The sequence below is a fragment of the Athalia rosae genome, chromosome 2 (assembly GCF_917208135.1).
Source record: "Athalia rosae chromosome 2, iyAthRosa1.1, whole genome shotgun sequence".
NCBI lineage: Eukaryota > Metazoa > Arthropoda > Insecta > Hymenoptera > Athaliidae > Athalia > Athalia rosae.
Genome location: NC_064027.1, coordinates 1,270,948 through 1,293,990, shown reverse-complemented (window position 1 = coordinate 1,293,990; position 23,043 = coordinate 1,270,948). Strand labels below are relative to the sequence as shown.

General features: G+C 37.9%; 1 protein-coding gene and 1 long non-coding RNA gene across 5 annotated transcripts; one reads left to right on the top strand and one right to left on the bottom strand.

The window, feature by feature from the left end:
- Positions 1-1,399: 1,399 nt before the first annotated feature.
- On the bottom strand, positions 1,400-22,960 carry LOC105691466. 4 transcript variants are annotated; one of them, XM_020855524.2, is made up of 15 exons: positions 22,497-22,959; positions 15,469-15,647; positions 15,247-15,394; positions 14,871-15,165; positions 14,405-14,743; positions 14,162-14,334; positions 13,929-14,071; positions 12,137-12,223; positions 11,438-11,671; positions 6,029-10,930; positions 5,351-5,458; positions 5,013-5,123; positions 4,446-4,550; positions 3,633-3,842; positions 1,400-3,544 (listed from the first exon to the last, which is right to left on the bottom strand). In XM_020855524.2, the coding sequence occupies exons 2-15, from the start codon at positions 15,628-15,630 to the stop codon at positions 3,365-3,367; spliced, it is 7,197 nt and encodes a 2,398-aa protein (XP_020711183.2). In that variant the 5' UTR covers positions 15,631-15,647; positions 22,497-22,959; the 3' UTR covers positions 1,400-3,364. The 4 variants fall into 4 exon arrangements, with proteins under 4 accessions (XP_020711183.2, XP_020711186.2, XP_012265361.2 ...); XM_020855527.2 differs by lacking the exon at positions 4,446-4,550; XM_012409938.3 differs by lacking the exon at positions 12,137-12,223 and having other exon boundaries at positions 22,497-22,958.
- Positions 12,352-13,575, top strand: LOC125499825. The gene is made up of 3 exons (XR_007276825.1): positions 12,352-12,490; positions 13,117-13,365; positions 13,441-13,575. It is a non-coding gene; the product is annotated as an uncharacterized LOC125499825 (long non-coding RNA).
- Positions 22,961-23,043: the final 83 nt, after the last annotated feature.

Below are 23,043 nucleotides of genomic sequence, written 5' to 3'. Positions count from 1 at the left end.
ATAAAAATATGAACTGGAAGTTATATCTACATTGTCATCCGCATGGTGATGAGGGGATGGTATGTATAAGATGATCCTATTCTGACAATAATTATTATTGGACAAGAAAAGGGTGAATATAAGAAAATAGAAAAGAACAACTTATAAATTAAGTTTGTACAACGGTACGCTGATTGTAGATTTATATCGAATTAAACGAAGGATGTTACTGTACGTTAACAACATTTAATCGACACCAAGGCACTAAAGCTTACAAACTTGTGTAATATGGTAATCAATTGATAATTTAATTTTTAGGTGAAAGGTATCGAGAAAGTTTCGTGTAGGCAGACCCTGATTGAATGATTTAATTGGAAATTTCGATAATAATGCCAAATCAAATTAAAATTAGGACCTGATCTTACAAATGAGAAATATAGTACAATAAAATAGTACAAGTACGATATCAGAATGTCGGAAACATGTAACATGGAATGTTAGATACAGAACAACATAAAAATTATTTCACGTATTTTGGTAAAATATTGATGCTTACTCATAAAAACTTATACCAGTAGATCTCAAACGATAATTACACCAATTATTTGAGTGATTTTTTTTTCACAAACTTTAAGATGCAGTTTAGCCAGATGCATATTTTTTTTATCATACCACATTGAATAGCGCTTAATTTATCGAAGTTATGTCAAGTATGTCATCTCAATTGTTATGTTTCGCTTGATTTCCAGCTATTGCACTACCATAATAATACTCCTTAGTCACACCCCAAACACTTGAAAATTTACAATACGTGCACTCTTACAGATGCAAGCACATCAGAATTTTTAGTGCTCCTGTACCCCGAGGAAAGAAATCTATCGTTTTAGTGCATAAATGACATCGATAAAATAAGTATAGACGAATTGAAAATAAATTCAATCAACCGAACTCTCTCAATAATTTTTTCGCCCCAGGAAATAGCAATCTTCTTCTCGGTTCAAGAGCAAATGAAATAATACCGTTTGTTGAAAAACTCATGGGAACCATACCTTCAAAATCATTTACAAGTGTTAATTACATGAACTGTCGTATACCGACCAATTGTATGTAAGGTAATTCAAATATAACGCACAGAGATTTTGGATAAGCAATGCTATTATTAAACCTCGACACAAATTGAAATTCGGATCCTAACTGGAAGTATATAGTGATAATTGTAAGAAATCATTATTTTCGCTGATGTGGACGGGACTTTAAAATCATTCCGACTGTACTGCGAAGTAGTTCATATAGAATTGATAGTCCGATCAGAATGATGAATAATCTACTTGGCTCATAGTTACGTTTTTTTCATAAATAAGCAGCTGAAAATTGACAGGTAATAATATGATGATAATACAAATCTATGCGCAGCTATGTGATATAAACTGTATTTATAAAAAAAAAAAAAAAATAAAAAAAATGAACTTAGTATATTAGTTGCTTAAATAATGTTAAATACGAAATTGTAAATTGTAATTCTGATACCGCTACACAAACTACAGATAAGTTTAGACATATACGCTGACCAATGCATATTCAATGCTATCGGTATGTGAATTATGTATAATTTATTAATCTATTATAATAACTATCAACTATTGTTGCACTTAGATCAACAAAATTTACACGTTTCATGTTGGATGCTATTAGAGAAAGCAAGAAAGCATTAGAATCTCATCACGTTATCTTATTCAACTGATGGATCATTATTTCCACTGTTGTACTAATGGTATAATAAAACGTGATGATTTTGAAGATTTAAGCCACTTATACATAGGTATTTTGTATATACTATATATATATATATTTATATATATTTATATATCTATATATTAATATTTTGTATCCAGAAAACCTCTCACTTTATAGCATTTTTCATTCATTTCATGTACTATCCGTGTATATGTGAAAATAACCATAAACCGCGGAAGTCTTGTTTTGAGTTGGATGAAAAATCAAAATGATTACTCAATTGCGATGCAGAATGATACCCAAAACACTTCCATATGGGTGATGTGAAACTACTTTGAATTATTCATGATATTAAAATGGATAATATGAAGTCATTACAATATTATATTGAAAATGCATGTAGCAAATTATTCTTTGGAAGTGTATTGTATACTTTAATACGAGTGTTTATTAAAGACCCGACTTCAGTTCTGCGCCCTAATGGTTTGCCTTTGTTTGTTGGGTCTGTTTAATTCATTTACAAGACTCCGTAAGACTGTTAATGTAATAACTATTATAGATGTATACATTCACGTTATGAATCCTACAAATAATATTATTTTCAAAATCAATGTACAAAAATTCATTCAAAGAACAGAGTAAAAAAATAATTCGCAGCGATAACCCATGAATATCGTTGCTCACAATCAGATACCATTGAGTGAATCTAAAGTAAGGCTCGGTAAAAAGCAATAATATATTAATATTTTGAATTACTGATAAGCGACTTCACCGCCGCTACTAGGTTTTAAATTTAATCCAAGCTTTAATAATTTTCCAATTTGAAATATTCAGCGAGTGTATTGAGCCACTCAAACGAATACAATAAATTGTTAGATGGACCATGCGGAGTGTTTTTTTGATTGGAAGACACAACAAAAAAATGTCATTCGCATATTGTACGATTTATTATTTTCGTTTGTTCAGCCTTATATTTTGATTACCTTAGCGAAAACTGTAGAGTACCCTTTGCCCAGACTTCTTATCACGTATTTATATCAGCAAATATTAGACTCGCGCATTCAACCTCTCGAGTATGGTCAGAGTAATTACAGGTATATTGATATCTGGTAGAATATTATTTTAAAGACTTCAGCGTGAACGATGTCCCAATAAAGATTAAATTCAATAGTGTGACCAAGCGCAAAACCATCAGCATAGATATATTTTGTAATAACATTTTATGTTCGTCGTTGAACTATATTAAATATAGTTAGTTGTACATATAGTATTGAACTTAATAAAGGCTTGAAATTCTTCTCAGGTCATAGTATTCAGATTTTGTCTTTGTAAGTTCTCAATCGATATTTGAGAATGATCGTATTCATGGATAGATAGAGTCCATTACAACCTCGATTTCATAAATTTTTAATGCAAGGCTGCATGGCATAAAGTCGTAGACTAGTAGCTGCTCGGTCGCTATCCGAAAAACCGTTTATGGAAATCGGGTTCCAGTGTGTCTCGATAAACATTCAAATTTTCAAAGTTACTCTAATATTTTTTAAATAAGTAACATTATTTCTTCAACATGGTACCTAAAATATAATAAGATCTAAACAGTATGGTATGGTCAGGGTGCCCTACAGTTATGTCTAGTGTTTACTCCAACGGGTTACTGCGCAGTCTGTTGTTGAATTTCAATTTTCTCAACTGTCATATCAGGATTCATGTCCGTAGCTTCCTGAATAGCTTCTGCCAAAGCTTTGTCATGATCTATTGGATCGCCATCTGACTGGATGGTAATTTTCTGTTCGACCCGAGTTTCCACAACTCCATCTCGTTCCGTCTTGTACTATTGAATAAATTTAACATTATGATCCGCTATTACAACATAGTGGGTCTTTGCATCACCCATACATTTGTCAATCATTTCCACTGACCGTAATTGTTTCGACGGTGCGAGTTTTGCTAGATATCGTTTGGGAGCTGACAATTTCACCAGTTGCGCTATAGTTGCCATCTTCACTTTCCAAAGCTACCTTTCTCGTCTCAGTTGCAACCAATGGTACCGTTGTAGTTGTAGTGACGTTGCTGTCAGGTTCTCCTGTATAAACATGTGTTTCTGTTGCCACGATGCCAGCTTGGTCTCCCTGTAAATTTTGAAACCAAATTTGGAACATTCCTTTTTTTGTAGATAATAACACAACATGTCGATGAATAATAGAATTTCTTTGTGCTACAGGTTGAAATGAAAAGCCAGACAAAAATTAGATAAACTTTACCTCACTAATTCCAATGTTCTTATATTCATTGCCACGTATACCTGTATAAGCATGGGGTTACACCATACGAACATTTTTTCGCACAGCGCATATCTTGTAGGAAGTGTACCAGTTTAGTCATTGAAAGGTAAAAAATTTTTTTCTTGCAAACATCATGCCCGTACGAATATAGTGAAGTCGAAAGAAACATGATAACATCATCCGGATACTTACTTGCTGGATCAATTCAATTATTATGTCACATCTTTGAAATATGTGATCATTGAGATGAGAAAGTAAAGTCAAATAAATTTTGTTTGTATTGAGATAACGATTGAAAAAATCACTCTAAAGATTACTATATCAATTTCAGCGCTGTAAATTCAAAAACATTGAATACTGCAAGACATGCTAACTCAGTATGTACAAAAAATACTTATAATGACAACTGGCAATCTGTGTTTTACTATGTCTGATTGTGATTTGGATTACCTGATAATATTGATTGTAGATCGCTTGTTGATCATCTTCAAGATCAATGGGGGTACCAGAATCACCACTGCTCGAGCTGGAGGTACTATGGCGACGTGAGCCCAGCTATGCCATGCAATGTTAGCCAAGCCATCAAAATTAATTACAAATGAACAGAAATAATTATCACAAAACGATTTGGAAGTTGAATAACATTTACGTTGTTATCATTAACTGAACGATCAACGAACAAAATAAACGGTAGTATGATCTTGGGATAATTTTAATTAGCGAATCTTATGAGCAATGAGCATTACATTATTGCCTGATACTGATGATTACTGGAGTAACTGCTTTTATCTTCAAATGATCAAAACACATTGTATGCATGAATTACAAAACTAGTGTCAGTATTCATTTAGGCATCATTTTATTAACGTGACATTTGAGCTTTGAGTAATTTGTGAAATAATAAAATGGCTATAGTAATGCGTGTAGCATTAACTGTCGTTTAGCACAACAGATGCACATGCCTAATCAAATATTGCAAAATCAAGACAAAAAAGAATAATGAATCTGATGCATTACCTGTTCTCCTGAAAGAACGTGACTGGTAGTTCTGACTTCTTGAGTAACAACACGTTGCTCTTGCCACGTTGCACTAGTGGCAGTTGTGTGTGCTACTGTCTTTTCTTCCACCTAATTTTTAGAAATAGAAGTAATAAGCTACTAAAAAAACAAAAGAATAATAGCTGTAGGGGTAAAATCAAAACTTGGAATCCATTCTGATTAGAATCCAATAAAACAGAAAACTATTAATTTTGCACAACACTTGCAATTAGAAGTTGAGTCTGCATTTTGCTGGGACTCTTAGATGTTTACGTTTAAATTTATGAACAATTAATTATTATGACATGAAAACGTACCTGACTTGTCTTTTGATTCTTTTCTAAATCCTCGTGCATCGTAGCTGTTCGAGTGGTAACAGCTGTCGCGGTCATGTAGGGTGTTCTACCATCATCTGCAGCTTCGGCCTGAGTACAACTACTATGTTACTAAAACTCTCGAGCGCATACAATCTATCCAATGATAATACACTAAATTTGTTTTCAAAATCAGATAAATTCCACAAAATAATATTCATCTTTCTTACTGATGATTGATTGAATTTTAAAAATAAATAGACTCGACACACGATTAACAACACAAAAGCACATGCTGCAGGCTAATGTTGCAATAGAATTTATATGAAGAAAGCTAGGTAAAAAAAATCTGTAAAAATATTTTAATAACAGCTTTTTGATATTGTAAAAAATTTTCTCTTTACCAACTGGTAATCAGCTTGCAGAGAACCTTCTTTGAAAAGCTTGCGCCGGAGGTTTGAAACAGTTGAATTTACATAACATCTATTTCTTGCAAATAATTATCCTATAAACTACCTCATGCCACACATTTTAGAAGAGAATTATAAACCCTTCTTCTGCCATTGCTACATTTTAGTCAAGAAAGAAAAAAAAAAATTGTGGGCAAGACAAAAATATTCTGCTTTTTTTCTAGTGGAGTCTAGATATTTGATTGTGAGAGGGGAAAGAAAAATCTGTCACCTTATTGACGTGTGTGGATACGGTAACTTGGCCAGTACCTCCAGGAGTAAGATCTTCTATTTTTTCTTCGATATTCTGGGTGACTCCTTCGTGATCTTTCACAGCCGACTGTTTAGTCGTAGTCTTTACTATCGTTGGAGTGGTGGGAATCGACGCCTTCTTCAAAGCAGGTATATTAATTTTAGCAGCACCTCGTAGTTCCTTGATAATGTCACCTTTTCCTTCGCCATACTGATCGAGATCATCATCGCTGTCATCTCCGGAGCCACTTTCGTAGGCTCCACTGGATACAGGATAGTTCTTAGCATCTTTACCAAACGAGCTCAGTCCACTGAATTTTTTATACCTCGGATCATCATAGAAACCTTGATTGATTGCACCTACTATATTTGTAATATCATCTCGGGGTTCAGCACTTGGTTCAACTGTGACTAGTACAGTTTTGAATATGAATGTCAAATCATCCTTGTTGTCAAGTTTGCCATCACTGGAGTGAATCAAACCATCTTTGACATAGCTGCCATCACTAACAAATTCAGTGCCATCGAGGGGTTTACCATTTTTACCATATATTACTCCAGCAACGACCTTGCATCCTTCTGGGCCAAATGGATTTTGTGTAAGCGGTTTTCCATTTTTCGCATAAACTATTCCATCACGTACATAGCTGCCCTCAGGGCCAGTTTCTCGATTGTTGACCGGCTTTCCATTTTCATTGCAAATTATGCCTTCTTTTATGATAATGCTATCAGGTCCATAATATCGAGCTGTCAGGAGTTTGCCATCTGCTCCATAAACTCTGCCATCTTTAACAACATTTCCATCACAATCAAAGGAACCTTTTTTTAAAACGTTTCCACTTTTGTCACAGACAAGACCACGTTTGACAAATGTAATTGTGACAATTCTCGACTCCTTGGTCAGTGGCTTGCCATCATTAGCATAGATTTTTCCACCTTGTATCGTGTTGCCTTCGTTATCAAATGTTCCAGATGCGAGGGGCTTGTTATCTTGGCCGTAAATGACACCTTGCACTACTTTGAAGTTGTAAGGACCGTATGAATCCGTAGTTAGCGCTTTGCCACTGATTTCGTAGATTTTACCATTATCAATATACGTATTTTGGTCCTCATGAGTGCCAACGTCTTGGTCTAAGGGTTTTCCATCCTTGGAACAAATGACTCCATTCTTAATGTAGCTGCCATCACTTCCAAAGGAAGACTGGCTCAAAGGTTTTCCAGACTTATCGTAAATTTTACCATCTTTAACATGACTACCATCCGTACCGAAGGGTCCATGAATTAATGGTCTGCCATTTTTGTCGCAAACCAAACCACGCTTAACAACAGTGATTGTTATGACAGTGAATTTCTTGAACAAAGGCTTTCCATCGCTGCCATATACTTTGCCGTCTTTAATAGCTGCATCTGATCCAAATGTTCCCTGCTTTAACGGAAGCAAGTTCTTGTCTACCACAATACCATCCAGCACTTTGTACCCTTCTGGTCCATATTTTTCTTGGTTCAATAGCAGCCCGTTTGATCCGAAGATTTTTCCATCCTCGATATAAGATGTTTCGTCAGAAATCGGATCTTGATCCATGACTTGTCCATTCGTGGAATAAATCAACCCATCTCTGATAAACCCACCATCGTTTCCAAAGATTTCTTGATTCAATGGCTTACCACTTTTATCAAAAATCTTGCCATCTCTGATGAAGCTTCCATCTGTTCCAAATGGTGCCTGTAAAACAGGTTTCCCATCTTTATCACAAACAAAACCTTTGCGGACCAGTGTAATAGAGATAACTGTGTATTTTTTATCCAGTGGCTTTCCAGTTGGCGCATAAATGAGGCCATTTTTGACCAGATTGCCCTCTGCATCAAATTTCACATCTTTCACCGGGCTTCCAGATTCATCAACGACAACTCCGTTAACAATTTTCAGACCTTCCGGTCCGAATGCTTCCTGTGTGAGTGGTTGGCCATTAGCGGAATATACTCTGCCACTCTTTATGAAACTCGTCTCTGCATTGAGTGGGCCTTTTTCTAGTGGTTTGCCATTCTTTCCGAAAATCAAGCCATCCTTGATGTAGCTGCCATCAGAGCCATAGACATTTTGATTGAGTGGCTGTCCATTCTGGTCATAAATTTTTCCATGCTTTACAAAACTACCTTCAAGATCGAATGCTCCAGATTCCAAGGGTTTGCCATCCTTATTGCATACCAAACCATAACGCACCAGTGAGACGGTGATAATTGACTGCTTTTTGTTCAAGGGTTTTCCCTCTGCGTCATAAATTAAACCATTCTGTATTGAAGCACCATCACTTCCAAATGTTCCACGACTAAGGGGCTTCTTATTGCTTGCATAAATGAATCCATTCTCAATGTAACATCCTTCTGATCCAAACGTACTGTGGTTTAATGGCTTACCATCTTTGCCATACAATCTGCCCTCATGTACATAGCTACCTGGTGGAAGTTCGGTACCAGAATTTAAAAGTTGACCTCCCCAACCGTGGATCAAACCATCACGAATATAGGTGCCATCACACTTGAAAGCACCTTCTTTCAGAGGTTTATCACTTTTATCGTATACAATGCCGTTTTGTATATAGCATCCATCGGGCACAAGAGAGCCTTGATTCTTGCCATTTCCAGCTGCATCCACAATTTTTCCATCTTTGATAGCCAGACGGTCTGGTCCCAGATCATCTTGAGTAACCGGAGTGCCATCTCTGTTAACTACTAGACCATTTTTTACCTTATTACCACCAGGACCAAACACACCTTCAGCAACAATTTTGCCATCCTTTCCATGAATTAAACCCGAAGAAACGTAAGAACCGTCTGAGCCAAAGGTTTCTTTATCAAGAGGTTTTCCAGAAGAATCAAAGATTACTCCATTTGCGATGAAACTGTCATCGGGAAGTGGCGAACTGAGGTTTAATGGTCTTCCATCTTTTCCGTAGATGCGACCATCGCGAATATGACTTCCATCAGGTTTGAAAAATCCAGATTTCACTAATTTGCCATCCTTGTTATACAGCAAGCCATCTCTTATGCTCGTACCTTCAGGGATAAGAGAATCTTGGTTCAAAGGCTTACCATTCTTGGCACAAATGATACCCTTTTTTATGTAGCTTCCGTTTGGTGCAAAAGATTCATTTTTAACCGGTTTTCCATCTTTTGCAAGGATAATTCCATCTTTGATTATAATACCGTCAGGTCCAAGAAAGCCTTCGGCTAACACTTTTCCTTCGTCATTGTACACAATCCCGTCTTTGATGGTGACGTTATCCGGTTTGAACAGGGTCTGGTTCAAAAGACCTCCATCTTTGTTAGTAATCAATCCTTCTTTGACTGAAGATCCAGCAGCAATCAACGGAATTTGACTAAGCGGCCGGCCATCGCGTCCATAAATCACACCGTCTTTGACAAAACTGCCATCGGGCTTATAAAATGCATGTTTAACCGCCTTACCGTCTCTACCGACAACTTTACCATCCTTCAAATGAGCACCATTCGGGAGAAGTGATCCTTGGCTGAGCGGTTTTCCGTCTTTCCCGTATATAATACCATCCTTTATCGACGATCCGTCTGAGTTGAAGGATTCACTTTTAACAGGTCTAGCATCTTTGGAATAGACCTTACCATCTTGAATGTAATTGCCCTCAGGACCTAGTTGGCCTGCGTTAAGTGGCTTTCCATCGCGACCATGAATGAGTCCGTTAGAAATGAAAGTTGCATCAGGGAGCAGAGCGAGACGATTCAAGGGCCTTCCATCTTTGCCATACACCGTACCAGATACAATATAGTCACGATCGGTGCCAAAAGATCCTTGAGTTAGCGGTTTTCCATCCGGACTGAATATAAGTCCGTCTTTAATATATGGTCCATCATTACCCAGTGTCTCATACCCGAGAGGTTTGCCATTTTTAGAAACAACCCGACCATCTTTAACCAAGGTAAAAGCTGGACCCAGAGACCGGTCACTGACTGGCTCTCCATTCTGTCCGTATATAATGCCGTTTCTTACAGAATCACCATTAATACCCAAAGATTCTTGGTACAAAGGCTTGCCGTCTTTTCCTGTGACTATACCATTTGCAACGTGGGTGCCTTGGGGACCAAATTCAGATTTCTTGATTAGATTTCCATCTTTGCCAAGAACTTTACCGTCAACGATTTTACTACCTTCCGGGCCTAGAGTGCCTTGGTCTAAGGGCCTGCCATCTTTATTATAAATTATGCCACCGATTATCTTGGAACCATCTGGTAAAGGAAGTATACGATAGTCAGGTTTGCTTTCGACTGAGCTGGGAATTATAAGGCCAGGTTGAGCAGCAGCTTTCTGATTCTGCAGCTCCCCGGAGATAAAATCTGTCGATGCTTGTCTTCCGTCTTCAGGTGGCAGAGCTGCAGCTTTTTGTTGCTCTTTCAGTCCAGCTGATTCAACATAGTTTAGTCCAGGAGTTCGTAGACCTGTTGGTACTTTGGCAGCTTCAGCTTCTTTCGTCTTGCGTTTTTCAGCTGTTTCAGCAACTTTTTTCTCTTCACCAGGAGCGTAGTTAAATGCTAATCCTGTAGCCCTTCGTCCAGCTCCAGAAGGCGATTGCTGATCCGATGGAACCGGAGAGGCAGGTTTGTCTTCGTAAGAAAATCCATGAGTAGTGAAATTCTTTCTTGTTGGTGAAGCTCCATCTTCAACATAATCGTAAGGTTTTGTGTAGCCTGGAAGTTGTGGCGATCCAGGTGAGGTAGCTCTGTCGTCTTTGTTATCCGTCTTATTAGGTCCTTCATTTTTGTCGTTGAGCTCGTTAAGATCTTTGCCTTTCTTTTCTTTTTTTTGCTTTTGATCTTTGTCCTTCTTGCCAAACAGGAAACCCCCAACGGGACTCTTTGATAATAAATAAAAACATGCGATACAAAATACTATACTCACTACACATTGCATTAACATGGTTTTGATTTTGTATGTAATGATGATTGACACGAATGTGAGAATAATACGTACAATTAGCAAGGCTAGTTTGTTCATTAATACCTAATTTATACATTGCCACGACGACTTAACGCCAATACAAACGCTAATGAACATTACACAAATAAAAATAATCAAAATGAAAGCTATTTGTTGCGGGTTTTATTTATTTAACTCGGTAAAATGAACGAAACTGCATGCAGGATACTGAGAACATAAATGATATCGATTACTTTACCACTTCTCTTAAATATCGTTACCGCGTATTGACGTAAAGTTTTCCACGCGATTAAAATCTTGTTTAATAATCGACAAGTCCGGTGAACTCAACTGTAGCTTTGAATCAGTAGATCTCCTACCTGGTTCTAACGTAATAACGTCTACCTAATAGTTTTTATGCACGTTACTCGTTCATGAACTTACCTTGATCTTTTCTTTCTTTTCTTTATCACGCTTCTCCGGTGTTTCCTTGTCTTTCTTTTTAGAATCCTTTTTACTCGGTGACTTTTCATCGCTAGTGTCAAGCAGAGCACTTTCGTTTATTAAGTCAGAGTTATTCAGGTCGTTGTGGTTCTCTTTCTCATTTTCATTCTGTTTGTCCTTCTTCTTCTTTGACAATCCACCAGGAGGAAGGACTGCGATACCCCCAACTGGTTTCTACAATTAGAGCGACACAATCACAGAAGACATCATGCAATAAGCTGTTCTAGTTACACTTTAAGCTTTGTACCACTCTACAAATTTTTTCGGCATATCACGTGCTCCAGTTACCACCAAAAATAGTTTAAACCAAATCCTGTAATATACATATACATATGGGGTCAATTTTTATACCCCCGTTATTGCAGCTGCGTGTGATGCACACAGCGTGTGCCCAAAAGTTTTATGCTGATAGTGTACTTGGTTGACACAAAATACAAGGTATAGATCAGATAATAAACATAAATATAGCTTTGCAATGAAAACTGGCTACGGCTGTAAGAAGAAAAATTAAGAGCATGCAATCAAAATTGACAGACACCAAATAATCACACATAAGCACGTCCAGGATATGTATACAGTAGATATACAAATATGTAGAACGAGCCAGTGCAGTGATGAGGCGATTGCGGATTTCTATACCTTTTTTCCACCTTCAGCGTCGTATTCTCCTTCAAGGCTGCTGTTACTGCTGGCTGAAGTGGTTCCAGCACTTGTTTTTCGTGTCAGCTATTGGTGTTAGTTACGTGTCAGTTATTAATCGTGACTAAAGTTCTAGAGATAGGGCAGATTTATTTCATTCTACTTTTCTTAATTCAGAATTAAACTCGATTCATAACTCCAATGGTAGATTTGATCGGCTGTTTCATTACCGAAGAAAACACTGGAGAAAACCTGCCCCAAAATCTGTAGGACTTTTTTAAAATGATTGTCGGATTTTTGTTATAGAAAATAGATGAACTGAATGATATTTTTCTTAACGCAGTGAGAACGGTGGTAGGTAAATACGCAGCCTACGTTTATATAGTGAATAAATAATCGCTAAAGATAATATCAATAGCAATTGAAAAAAAATTGTATTCTAAATGTTTAATCGCATTTATGAATACTTTGTACAACGGGCTGTCTTTTTCTTTTAAAATATCTTTCGACGTTTGTTCAAGTGCATGTAGTCATGCATGGTCATATTGTACTGAAATATACTATATTTGCTTCTGTGAACAAAAGTTCCACTCTTTCTGGAGAAATAATGAGATATACGTAAAATTAAAACAAGTTCATAAAGCCCTCTAATTGTAAGTCATCCCAACTCAGCCTAAACACGGGTGAAGTCGATGACTAATTCATTATTTATCAACATGAAGTGTTGGTTTGCTTTTCTAACATGAATGACTAAAAATTGTGCCAACTTCACAGAGAAATGTCTCATGCAAAATGTTTTGTGCTAAAGTGCATCTGGCATACTTGAGTTCTTTCCCTAAAATCAAGCATTCTAGTGCTGTCAATAAATTCCCTAACATCGATAGTAGCTGTTCTAAGCTATAAATTATTGTAAGATTTTCATAAAGGTCGAGAAATCTATGACAGAACTATAAGTTTTTTCATCAATTTTCATCTTTCAGTAAATATCAAGAGTGTCTCGGGCGAGATATGTGTACATGAGGAAGCATGAAATGATCGGTTGCTATGACGTGTAGTTCCTGGGCATGGACGGAATAATTGAGCATACCAACAACCAATGGACGTTACGTATTATTTTAATTCATTGTTATGAATGATGCGATGAGCCAAATGATGTGGCATGCAATGTTAATGCCTTTATCTCTCTTCGTTTCAACCATGCTCATCAATATTAAGAAAAATACTCAACGGTATAATACTAAACGCGCGCAGGTAGAAGTTTATTTGGAGATATTTATAACTTTGTATTTGTTTTGACTTTCCAGGCAGCTGTTTCTCCATCACGCAGTTACCGGGTAAAGATCAATTCAAATGATTAGTTCGTTGAATGTATTCTACAGTAAACAGATATTGATGTTCGATAAGCAACTTGAATATCAAAAGTTTCGTCTTTTGAAAATAAATGAATGTTAATCAAAGTACGTAATATCCATTGCGCTACATTCTTATGATATTCATTTGAAGCCGATATTATTTACGGGTTCCATTCCTAATCCAAACCAATAAAGCACACAGTTAAAACCGAAAAAACAAAACATTCGTAATGAGTCCTTTAACACCAAACATCACTTTTACGCCACATTCGTCCGCGAACCTGCCGAATCTTGCATTTGTTGTTGCAACAGTACAAAACTTATGTGAATTATTTTTCATATCATCGAACAACGTGTTCTCTACGATCACATTCCTACAATCTAATGTTAACTCTTGGTTAATGAGATAAATCTATTAACGCATTTCAGAGGATCCTTACCTTTTCTTTCTTTTTCTTGATGGGACTCGGCCGTTGTTCGATATATTCCATATCAGGGATCATTTCAGGTTCGTAGCTCATCATAGTGTGCCTTTTGCTAGGCTCTGATCCATAAGTCTCGACAGGCCTTGGCCCTCCCAAAGCTGAACGCGAATCCTCACATATTAGTAAAGTAACAAGATGAGAAAAAAGCTGAAGTGCTTTTCGACTTCATCTACTATTAGAATTCTCACCATCCATGCTGCGAGATGTAAGCCTTCGACCACTCAGAGACCTCTCAAATTGCGGAGGCTGTCTTTCGATGGGAGTTTTCTTCGTCTCATAATGTGTTCTCCCTGAATAACGGAAACGGGATCCAAGACGGGGAAATAATCCAATTTTCTGTGTTGGTTCGGGACTCATCAGCCTAAAAAATAAAACGCTTGTGAATATAAGAAATAAGATTCGACGAACGCATTTGATGAAAATTTATTTACCTGAAGAAAGTGTGATGTTCCACGCAGACTTTCCACAACTTTTTAGCAGCTCGATGATTGGCTAATTTGAAACCAATCGTTGATTCGAATTGCTCAAATTCTCCTGGTCGGATTTTGATGTAGAAGTTGTGCCTCTTATAGGATATTTTTAGTATTTTTGGCCAGGCAAATCTGTTTATTCTCAGTCGATCCCGGTAAACAAGTAGGCCAGATGAGCATACGCCTAACATGATGTCGACGCCTTCTGAATCCTTGGCTGGATGAAGATCTACACCATACATCGCTAATTTTTTTGCATTTTCGAGATAATGAAGCTCGGCTTCAGCTGGAGTCTGCCCTCTGAAACATTATCATTTGAAATTTGCTCGGAGAAATTCGAGTATAATTAGTAAGATCTGTGAAAACATTTTTAATATTAAAGCAAAGTCAAAACAGCTCTCAACGAAAAATTTAAGATCCAACTCACTTGTGTGTCTTGTGAAGGTCCATGACTTTTTCCACTAGTTCAGGTGTTTGATTGGGAGCAAATTTGAATTCGTTCAAATATGTTCTCTTGTGTTCTTCCGGGTCGTAGTCTCCAACTTCAGATTGCACTAAATAGGAGCCTAGCAGTGCGTGAGTGACGAATGAACACGGGAGACGACCAGTAACTATATCATTTCTTATTTGCAGACATAGTTGATATCTTGTGATGTCTTCTTGGAGCTGCGCTGGGTCTGGAGGGTAGAATTTCACTTCGAAATTGAACTTCCAGGGCTCATCTGAAATCGAATTTAGTTTCAGACCAAATCCCATCAAGGATTTCAAGAGGACCGAAGTAATGTACTTGAAGAAACGCATACTTTTGATGAACTTTCCGATTCTCTTGTCGAGATCAAGCCAGTTTCTCGGGTCGTGCCTATCGGCATATATAAGTCCAAAGTAATCCTTTTCCAAGAGATTCATACTTTGGCATATTTTGTCAAGGAGCTCCTGACCCCGGGCTTTTCTCTGCGATGTTGAAAATTTTTAATATTACTCATCGTTTAAAACAAATCTAGAAAATAGACAAAAAAGATCGCCACCTCAATTGGAAAGTCCTTAAAAGTGCCATCAAGTAGAGTTATCCTTGCCAGCACAGTTTTTCCCTTATTGGAAGGACTTTTGCTGGGTGAACTGGTCCTGGTTCCATTTTCTGCAGCTGAAGCCTCTGCCGTACTGGCACTGGATTTTGGTTCCTCTGGCATTTTTCACCCGCGCTGTTCTGCGAAACGAAAGAATCTGCTAAGAAAGTGGAGTCCTCAGCAACTTACAAACTTCCAATTTGACTCCATTTCATCAAATTTTCTAAGCTAAAAATAGCGTAAATCTGCCAAACATTTCATTCTGAATAGTAGCAGATCGACATACTTTCGTTCGCTGATTCGGTAGTAGCGCACACATGGTGACCACGCCTTCAAACTTTATTTGCTATTGAACAACGAGAGTTAGTTACGAATGGCTGATAATATAATAATATTAAAAAGAAAATTTTAATTAAAAATAAAAAAAAAAAAACAATTTACGGTCCCAAGGTACAGAAAAGATTGAAATAACAAAGTGGACGGTGAGTAATTTATGAGTTGCAAGTGCCAAGTGGCAAGGGGCAATTGGTACATAAGTCGTGGCGATGTTTAAGCCGGAGAGACCAAAGCGGTCTTATCGTGTAAGCTACACTAGGTGTATACTTGCGTCTACGATAGAAGTTTCGTATCAATAATTTTTTTTTTTTGGAACTTCTTTCAAGAAATTTGTGTTGCATTTGCACACAGTCGTGTTTTTAGTCTGAAAAAATGTAAGTCGAAACGCTGAGTAACGTTGTACGGGTCATGAACAACCTGGGAACGTGTATTACAATATTCATATTTCGTAACGAGTAACTCTATAATCGACTGACAAACCACAAGAGAGTGGAATCAAAACTTGAAAAAGAGTCAAAACATTTGATGTCGTGATTAAAATACTGGGTTTCAATTTATGGTAGAGTTCGATAATTGTATCCGAGAGGAAACTTAATACAATCGCGAGATTGTATATGAACAGTTCTCTATCCTGCAATGGAACATTCGAGGGCAATTTTATCTTGAATGAAACGGAGGACAAGGAGCTCAGTTACTCCATGAAAACGCTAAATCCTACGAAATTATTTACCGCAGCTGTTAAAACTCTCAACTACCGTAGATAGACTGGAATTAAATTACTTAATAAATACAACTAACTTCTCGCCGGTGATTATGAAAAACGGTAAAACGAACGGAAGAAAACACGTGTTAGAGTAGAAATCACTTTTTAATTACTATATACCCCGTATGATAAGGATCGTCTATGCGCGTACGTAGGTATACAAATCCCGCGTGCTCGCAAGTTCGTACACTATATCGTATACAGCGTAAAAGCGCGCGAAGAAATTATAGAAAAGTCATTCAAAATTACAAAATTTTTAATACACACACGCGAATTGCACCGGTAGTGTAATCCGTCGTACAATAAAAGAGGAAAGCAACGTCAGGATTGGTCTGCCACAAACGATAGCGTCATCGTACCAATAACGGGTATTACCTCATCTCAACGCCCGTAAGCTCGGAGTCGGGTGTAGTTGTATAGTAACTACATGGTGTATACGGATACGTGCAGATATCCATGTACCGTAAAAGTGTACGAACACCTATGGGAGTAGACGTGGTTGTGTTGTGAAAACGCGGAGCAGAACAGGAGCCACAAAGGTCGTCCGTCCTCCGCTTCGTTCGCTGGCATGTCGGTGACGTAACGTTAAGAATTCAGGTAAATCGTGGATGCCGTCGAAAAAAACGCTTCATCTGCGATATTTCTCCCGCGTTTTATGCACGAATTTTCCGAATATTGATTGCATCTACAAATGAAATCCTCGAACGAAAGTACGGATCTTTTTTCGAGTCATAGATATGACGTACCATTTTTTGAGGCGCTAAGTTTGCAGATTTTCAACACTAATTCGCGTAGAGGGATGTTTATAAAATAAGGTGATACATTTCTCGACCACCCGCCACCCGATTGTAAAATTAAATTTTCCAAATGAGATTTGTACTATTTTTTAAGTGGCTTCTTCCAGCGGTATCCGGTAGCGCGAATAAGTCCGAAAGTCCATGAGTGGATTTTTTGTGGTCTGCAGCTTGTGGCGTTGATTTGGATACTCATAACTATATAATATATAATATACTTGCTGTGGAGTAGAAGGAAGTGTGGTCGGATGGACAGAGACGCGATAAAACGTCGATAAAATTTCTGTTGCATTCGGTAGGTTTATTTATATCTTACACTGCATCATTAATCGGAGTAAAGGATATGAATAATTCGTGACGCGCGCGTACGAACTCAGTTTCTCGTATCGTCGAGGAAATATTCAAGGGATATTCGTTAGAAATTGAAAAAGATCGGCTACATTTTCAGTGAGATGTGGCAAAATGAAAATCACTGATTTTACCTGCACGGTACTCGCAGTTGGACTGACTACAATATCATCCAATTCTCTGCGTGACCGGAAACGTCAATAATTGAATAAGTCTCGTAACGCACGTTGCGAATCTACCTTCTCATTTATTCACCTTCTTTTTTACACGGTAAGCCACCGCTCGCATTTTGCGTCGTCGGAATAAATGAATCACCACACTTTTGTAATGGTTCGTCATTTATCGCAATAAATTAATATAAGATCCAATGATATGCAGTTTTCCTCAAATAAAACACAAATCTCAAGGTTTTTAAAAGCTCTCGTACTACGTACTTGAACTTGGCGAAGAAGTGGCTTAAAAATAACTTCCAATGAATGAATAAATAAATAAATAATTGAAACTGAACTTGAAGGCAGAAGTTTGAATATTTTATTTCCGTGGTTGCGTATGTATAATAATATCGAGCGGTATGGGTAGACGCGGAGAGTCGGAGTCTGCAGCTCGCGGGGGTTGTTTGGTCGATATAGGTATACATAGAGAAAAGCACGGCGCCGCGACGCCTCCTGTACGACGTCACGACGACGCCACTTAAGTGCGTCTGCCTGCCTACACAGAAACAGAAAAGCCGATTTCAACCAAGCGTAAAATAACTGAAATCGATTAATAACTTGGTATATAAATACGAGGTTCCTTCACGTTAGTCACTCGTCAGTCATCCCTCAATTATTTCCCCCGTTACCCCGCGTGACTATACATAAAATTCCTACGGATCGAGGTAAAAACCTTGGAAGAATTTCAACCAATTATTTCTGATGAAATTTTTTAGTTGTCCAATCTTTCGTCACGTGATATATTTTTCGATTTTCTCTTGTGCATCATACGGACATCGCACCTGGTATCGTGCAATTTTTATGGTGTATATATATCTGCAGCATGCGATATAGTGTACGAACAGTTCTAGACATCTTATCAGCGATCCGATCAACGAGTCCTTCAAAAAAAATAGCGAGTTTTGCTTTTCAAATGTTCAGTTTGCGTGTCGCGCGTGACCTGCGGTATCGTTTGTTCGCGTTCCTCATTCGAATCATATTTTTCGTATTCTTTGTGTTTCGTATTATCAGCTGTCGACGTAGTATCTGCAATAACTCGGGGAATTTACAAAAAACAACCGAGTGTGTTTTTTGGATTCATCGCTCTGAGCAAACCAAACATCGGTACAGAGTATGAGTAGAAAAAAGCTCACGAAGAATAAGAACAAGGGAAAACAAAGAAAACGATGAACTACATTATCATCGTCATAACACCTTCTTATTAACTTTTCTGGCTTCAGGTCATATACTTTTGCCGTATCAACCATAACCATCGTCACGTTTTGTGATCCACGTTCTTTTGGCTCTTACCCTCGATGAAAAACTAAATAAATAAACCAGAAAATAACGAGCAACAACGGCATGAAATTGTTCTACGATTTTTCAAAATTTCCTCCGCATCTTCCATTATCTGGAAAGACGTCGCATATCCATCGTTCGTGTATAACACGTCTTGCGAGACACCGCGCTCGCGATACTCCACTGCAGTCTACGTTGTAACGTGTAAATATACGTGCGTATCGCGTGGGATTGTATAGATGTACTTATAGTACGTAGGTAGGATATGTACCGTTGGATTTGCAGCGTGTAGTTCCTCATCTACCGTACGTCTCTTTCAAACGCTATCCGTACTATGCTTTCCATTCTCATCCCTGCAGCCATCGGCGACGTGCTTCACTCTCAAGCTTTTGCTCCCGCATTGTATGTAGGATCGGGATCGGTATATAGGTAGCTGTACGTAGGTGCATACTTGGTAGACGTATAATACGTACACGTATACATGGGTATAGTGTACGTACGGTATAGCGACGTAATAGGAAGCCATCAGGCACGAGCGCAACGTGCTTGTACGAAGGGCAGCGGTAAAAGCGGCACGCCCACCTTCCTGATGTTATAAAGTACGAACTCGCAATTGTCGAGCGACAAAAAAAGATTGAAACAAAAAAAAAAAAGAAGAAAATAGCTTCAACAACCCCACCCGGTAGCGGTGTACAGATAATGAATATCGGAATACATTGTAGGATCAAACCTCCAGATATGATACCCCGTTATTGCGAGTTGTACGGTATACAGAATTATACGGGCGCAGTGTACTTGTTTCGTATAATATCAATGTATGTGTACTGCGAAATGAATTTGAAAACTATCGATCTCCGGATTGCCTTTGATTTTTATCGATTAAGCATGCGTTGTATTTTCAAGGTTGCAAAATCGAATGCCCGTACGAACGTACGAAAGTGTTAAGTGTTCGTTCTCGTCCGACACAAAGTTCCAAAGAGCTCGACGCAACTTTCACCTGTTAACGCTCTTTGCTCAGCCATTTTCACGATCGAAACCATGTTAGAACAGTGCAGGTCTTCGCGCAGCAGGTATATCGCATTTCGTCATCAAAGATCCGAACTTTATATTTATCGAAAAGGAGGGTAGGTATATTTCGTCGCCGGCTCCCGCTTCGGATCGTGCTTAGCTGTCGATTTTTAGTCGTCGGATCTAGATTAGGCACAGATATAGGTGCGTGTACGACGCGAACGCATGGTATACACCGATGTCCCTATAGGTATACGCGTGAGTTTTTTGTGAATCAATAAAACCCACGAACGACACTGTATGCTCGTAAAGGACGTATTTAGGGACCGATCGCAACGTGCCGCAAACCGATAATTTCAATACAAAAACAGTTCATACGTCACCCCACGATTTCAATTGCACTCGATACCACCCGTCCCTACGGTCTGCGCGGTTTTTTTCATCTTCTATTCTTTCACCCCTCCATGTCTAGGGGGGCTCGTACTCTGCAATGATTTTTTTCTCTCTACTATCCAACGATTTTCGAGTTGTCACAACGATTCTTGTTATACGATTGCGGACGGATTCATAAAATGCGTAATTATTATAATCTAATTATGAAGTTGTGATTATGCCTCACCTGTAGAAGAATATACAATATCATAGATAAAGAAAATTATTACAGTGAATGAACAAAGTTAATAATCCAGGTATGTGTGCGTGGTTTGTATTCTACGAGTGAAAGAAATCGTGATATTTTAACGGCATTTTTATTGGAGAATAATTGGTTTTGGTGTCAGGCTACATTATATGTTATAAAACGAAGGGATACGACTTCGTCGATTATTATAGGTAAGATGATAATTTGTAGCACAACTGCATACTTGAGGCCTCATCTTATCACGTCCGTTATCCCTTAATAACCCAAAACGCTTGCGATAGTGATATTATAGTGGAACTTGATTACGAGGACAAATGAAGAAAAATTTTCTTGGTCTTCCGACATGCAACAATCTACACAAGTATACCATTGTGTATGAGTATACGGGAAGCAGGGATCAATAATGTCGTATGTGTTGCAATAAAATTTACATTTAAATATAAGAAAATCAACAGGAAAGTAGAGGAAAAACCACGAAGTAAGAATCCCTGGAAATGAGGTCACAATACGAGTAGTGGCTCAAAGACTTTCTTATCAAAAGTAAAGAACGATGATCAATTTAGGTGCACCTACTCCGATGTATGGAAAAATGATATTATCCAATTCGAAAATTTAAAAAAAATGTCAGGGGAATGCAACGCGTCTGCAGTCTTGTGTGGCAATGAGCCAATCCTTCGAATCTGGCTACTTAATATGACAAACAAGGTTAATTCGGCGTAATGGTCGTTAAAAATTAATTGAGGGGAATAGGAGTGATCGTTGGGAGGGATTCTGAATCTGACCCCACCTTTTCTTTTTTTAGTATCACGGTAAATTTACCCTAAACACAAAACTGCATCTATAGCTTGCACACGGAAAACCCTTACGGTGATCGTCACGGATAAATCATCTCATTGAATCAATCAATTTTCGCTGATCAGTCGACATGCCGATTGTCTTGAACACTGGTTTATTCGATTAATTGATTATCATCGGTGACTGGTTGTAATCTTATTGTTTAAAAATCTTGGCGAGAATCCTTATTACTCAGGACTCTCCTCATTTTTTATCTGCTATTGTGTTCCCCACTCTCAATTATCGTTTCAACGAATGAAAGTAAGACGTAAAAAGTGAAGTATTACCTGACCTGATTACAATTAAACCTAAACTGGCTCACAATCAGAGTTCAATAAACCGAATTTAAAACACATAGCTGTGCAGACACTTGATGGGTTTTGAATGACATGTAATTTTACGACCGTTTTACGTAATTTCATCCAAAAGCTATCAACATTCCGACATCACTTTTTACAATACTTATACTACTTATTCATTTTTCGACTTCAATATCTGAATAAGCGTCTCGCAATTTGCAGATTCAAAAGTCAAAGCGGCACAGGAAGCAACAATATCGCGAAATTACACCAAAATATCTAGGTGGGTATGATTCAATGTACAATGAACATTGTAATCAATTCGTGAAACTGCGAGGAGAGGAATTTTTCAATTTCTGAATCAGAGGGCAAACAGCAGTTAGAATAATTAGGGAATGAAACTCATGTTCGATTCCGGTGGACAGGTAGGTACACCTTCATATGTCAAAAGTTGAAGTTCAGTAAAAATTTACTTACCAATAAAATGTAGTTGGCGTTATTCAATAAAATATAACCTGGGTTATAACTCTAAACGTTATAACACCAGGATAGCACAGGATATTTGCAGCACTGACAAATAATAAATCGGTGAAAACTGTTTGAACGCCAGTGGGCTGGGCACGTAAACAACTTACAACTTCTACAATACAACACGACAGCTACGAAACAGGTTTGTTGAATAGGGACGCATCGCATCCAACCGCAGAACGTATACGGTGGATATTTTAAAATAGTCCCTCGCCTAGCCGATTGACCGATTTTAGGTACTTCCTTCAGTATCAATTATTTCCATTTATACTCAATAAGTTTATAATTGAAAATTATTCAATATGTTATAAAGTTTGTATTAATTAAGAGGCACGTCATCGTTTACAAATTTTTATGAATAAACGTACGACAGACGTCAGTCTCGCTAATAGTAATCCTACGCACCGTGTAAATCAAGATGGCCGATGTCAATAAAAAAAGAGAGAAAAATTCCTACCCTAGCTGTTCATGCAGACGCACCCAACGTACACGCCCG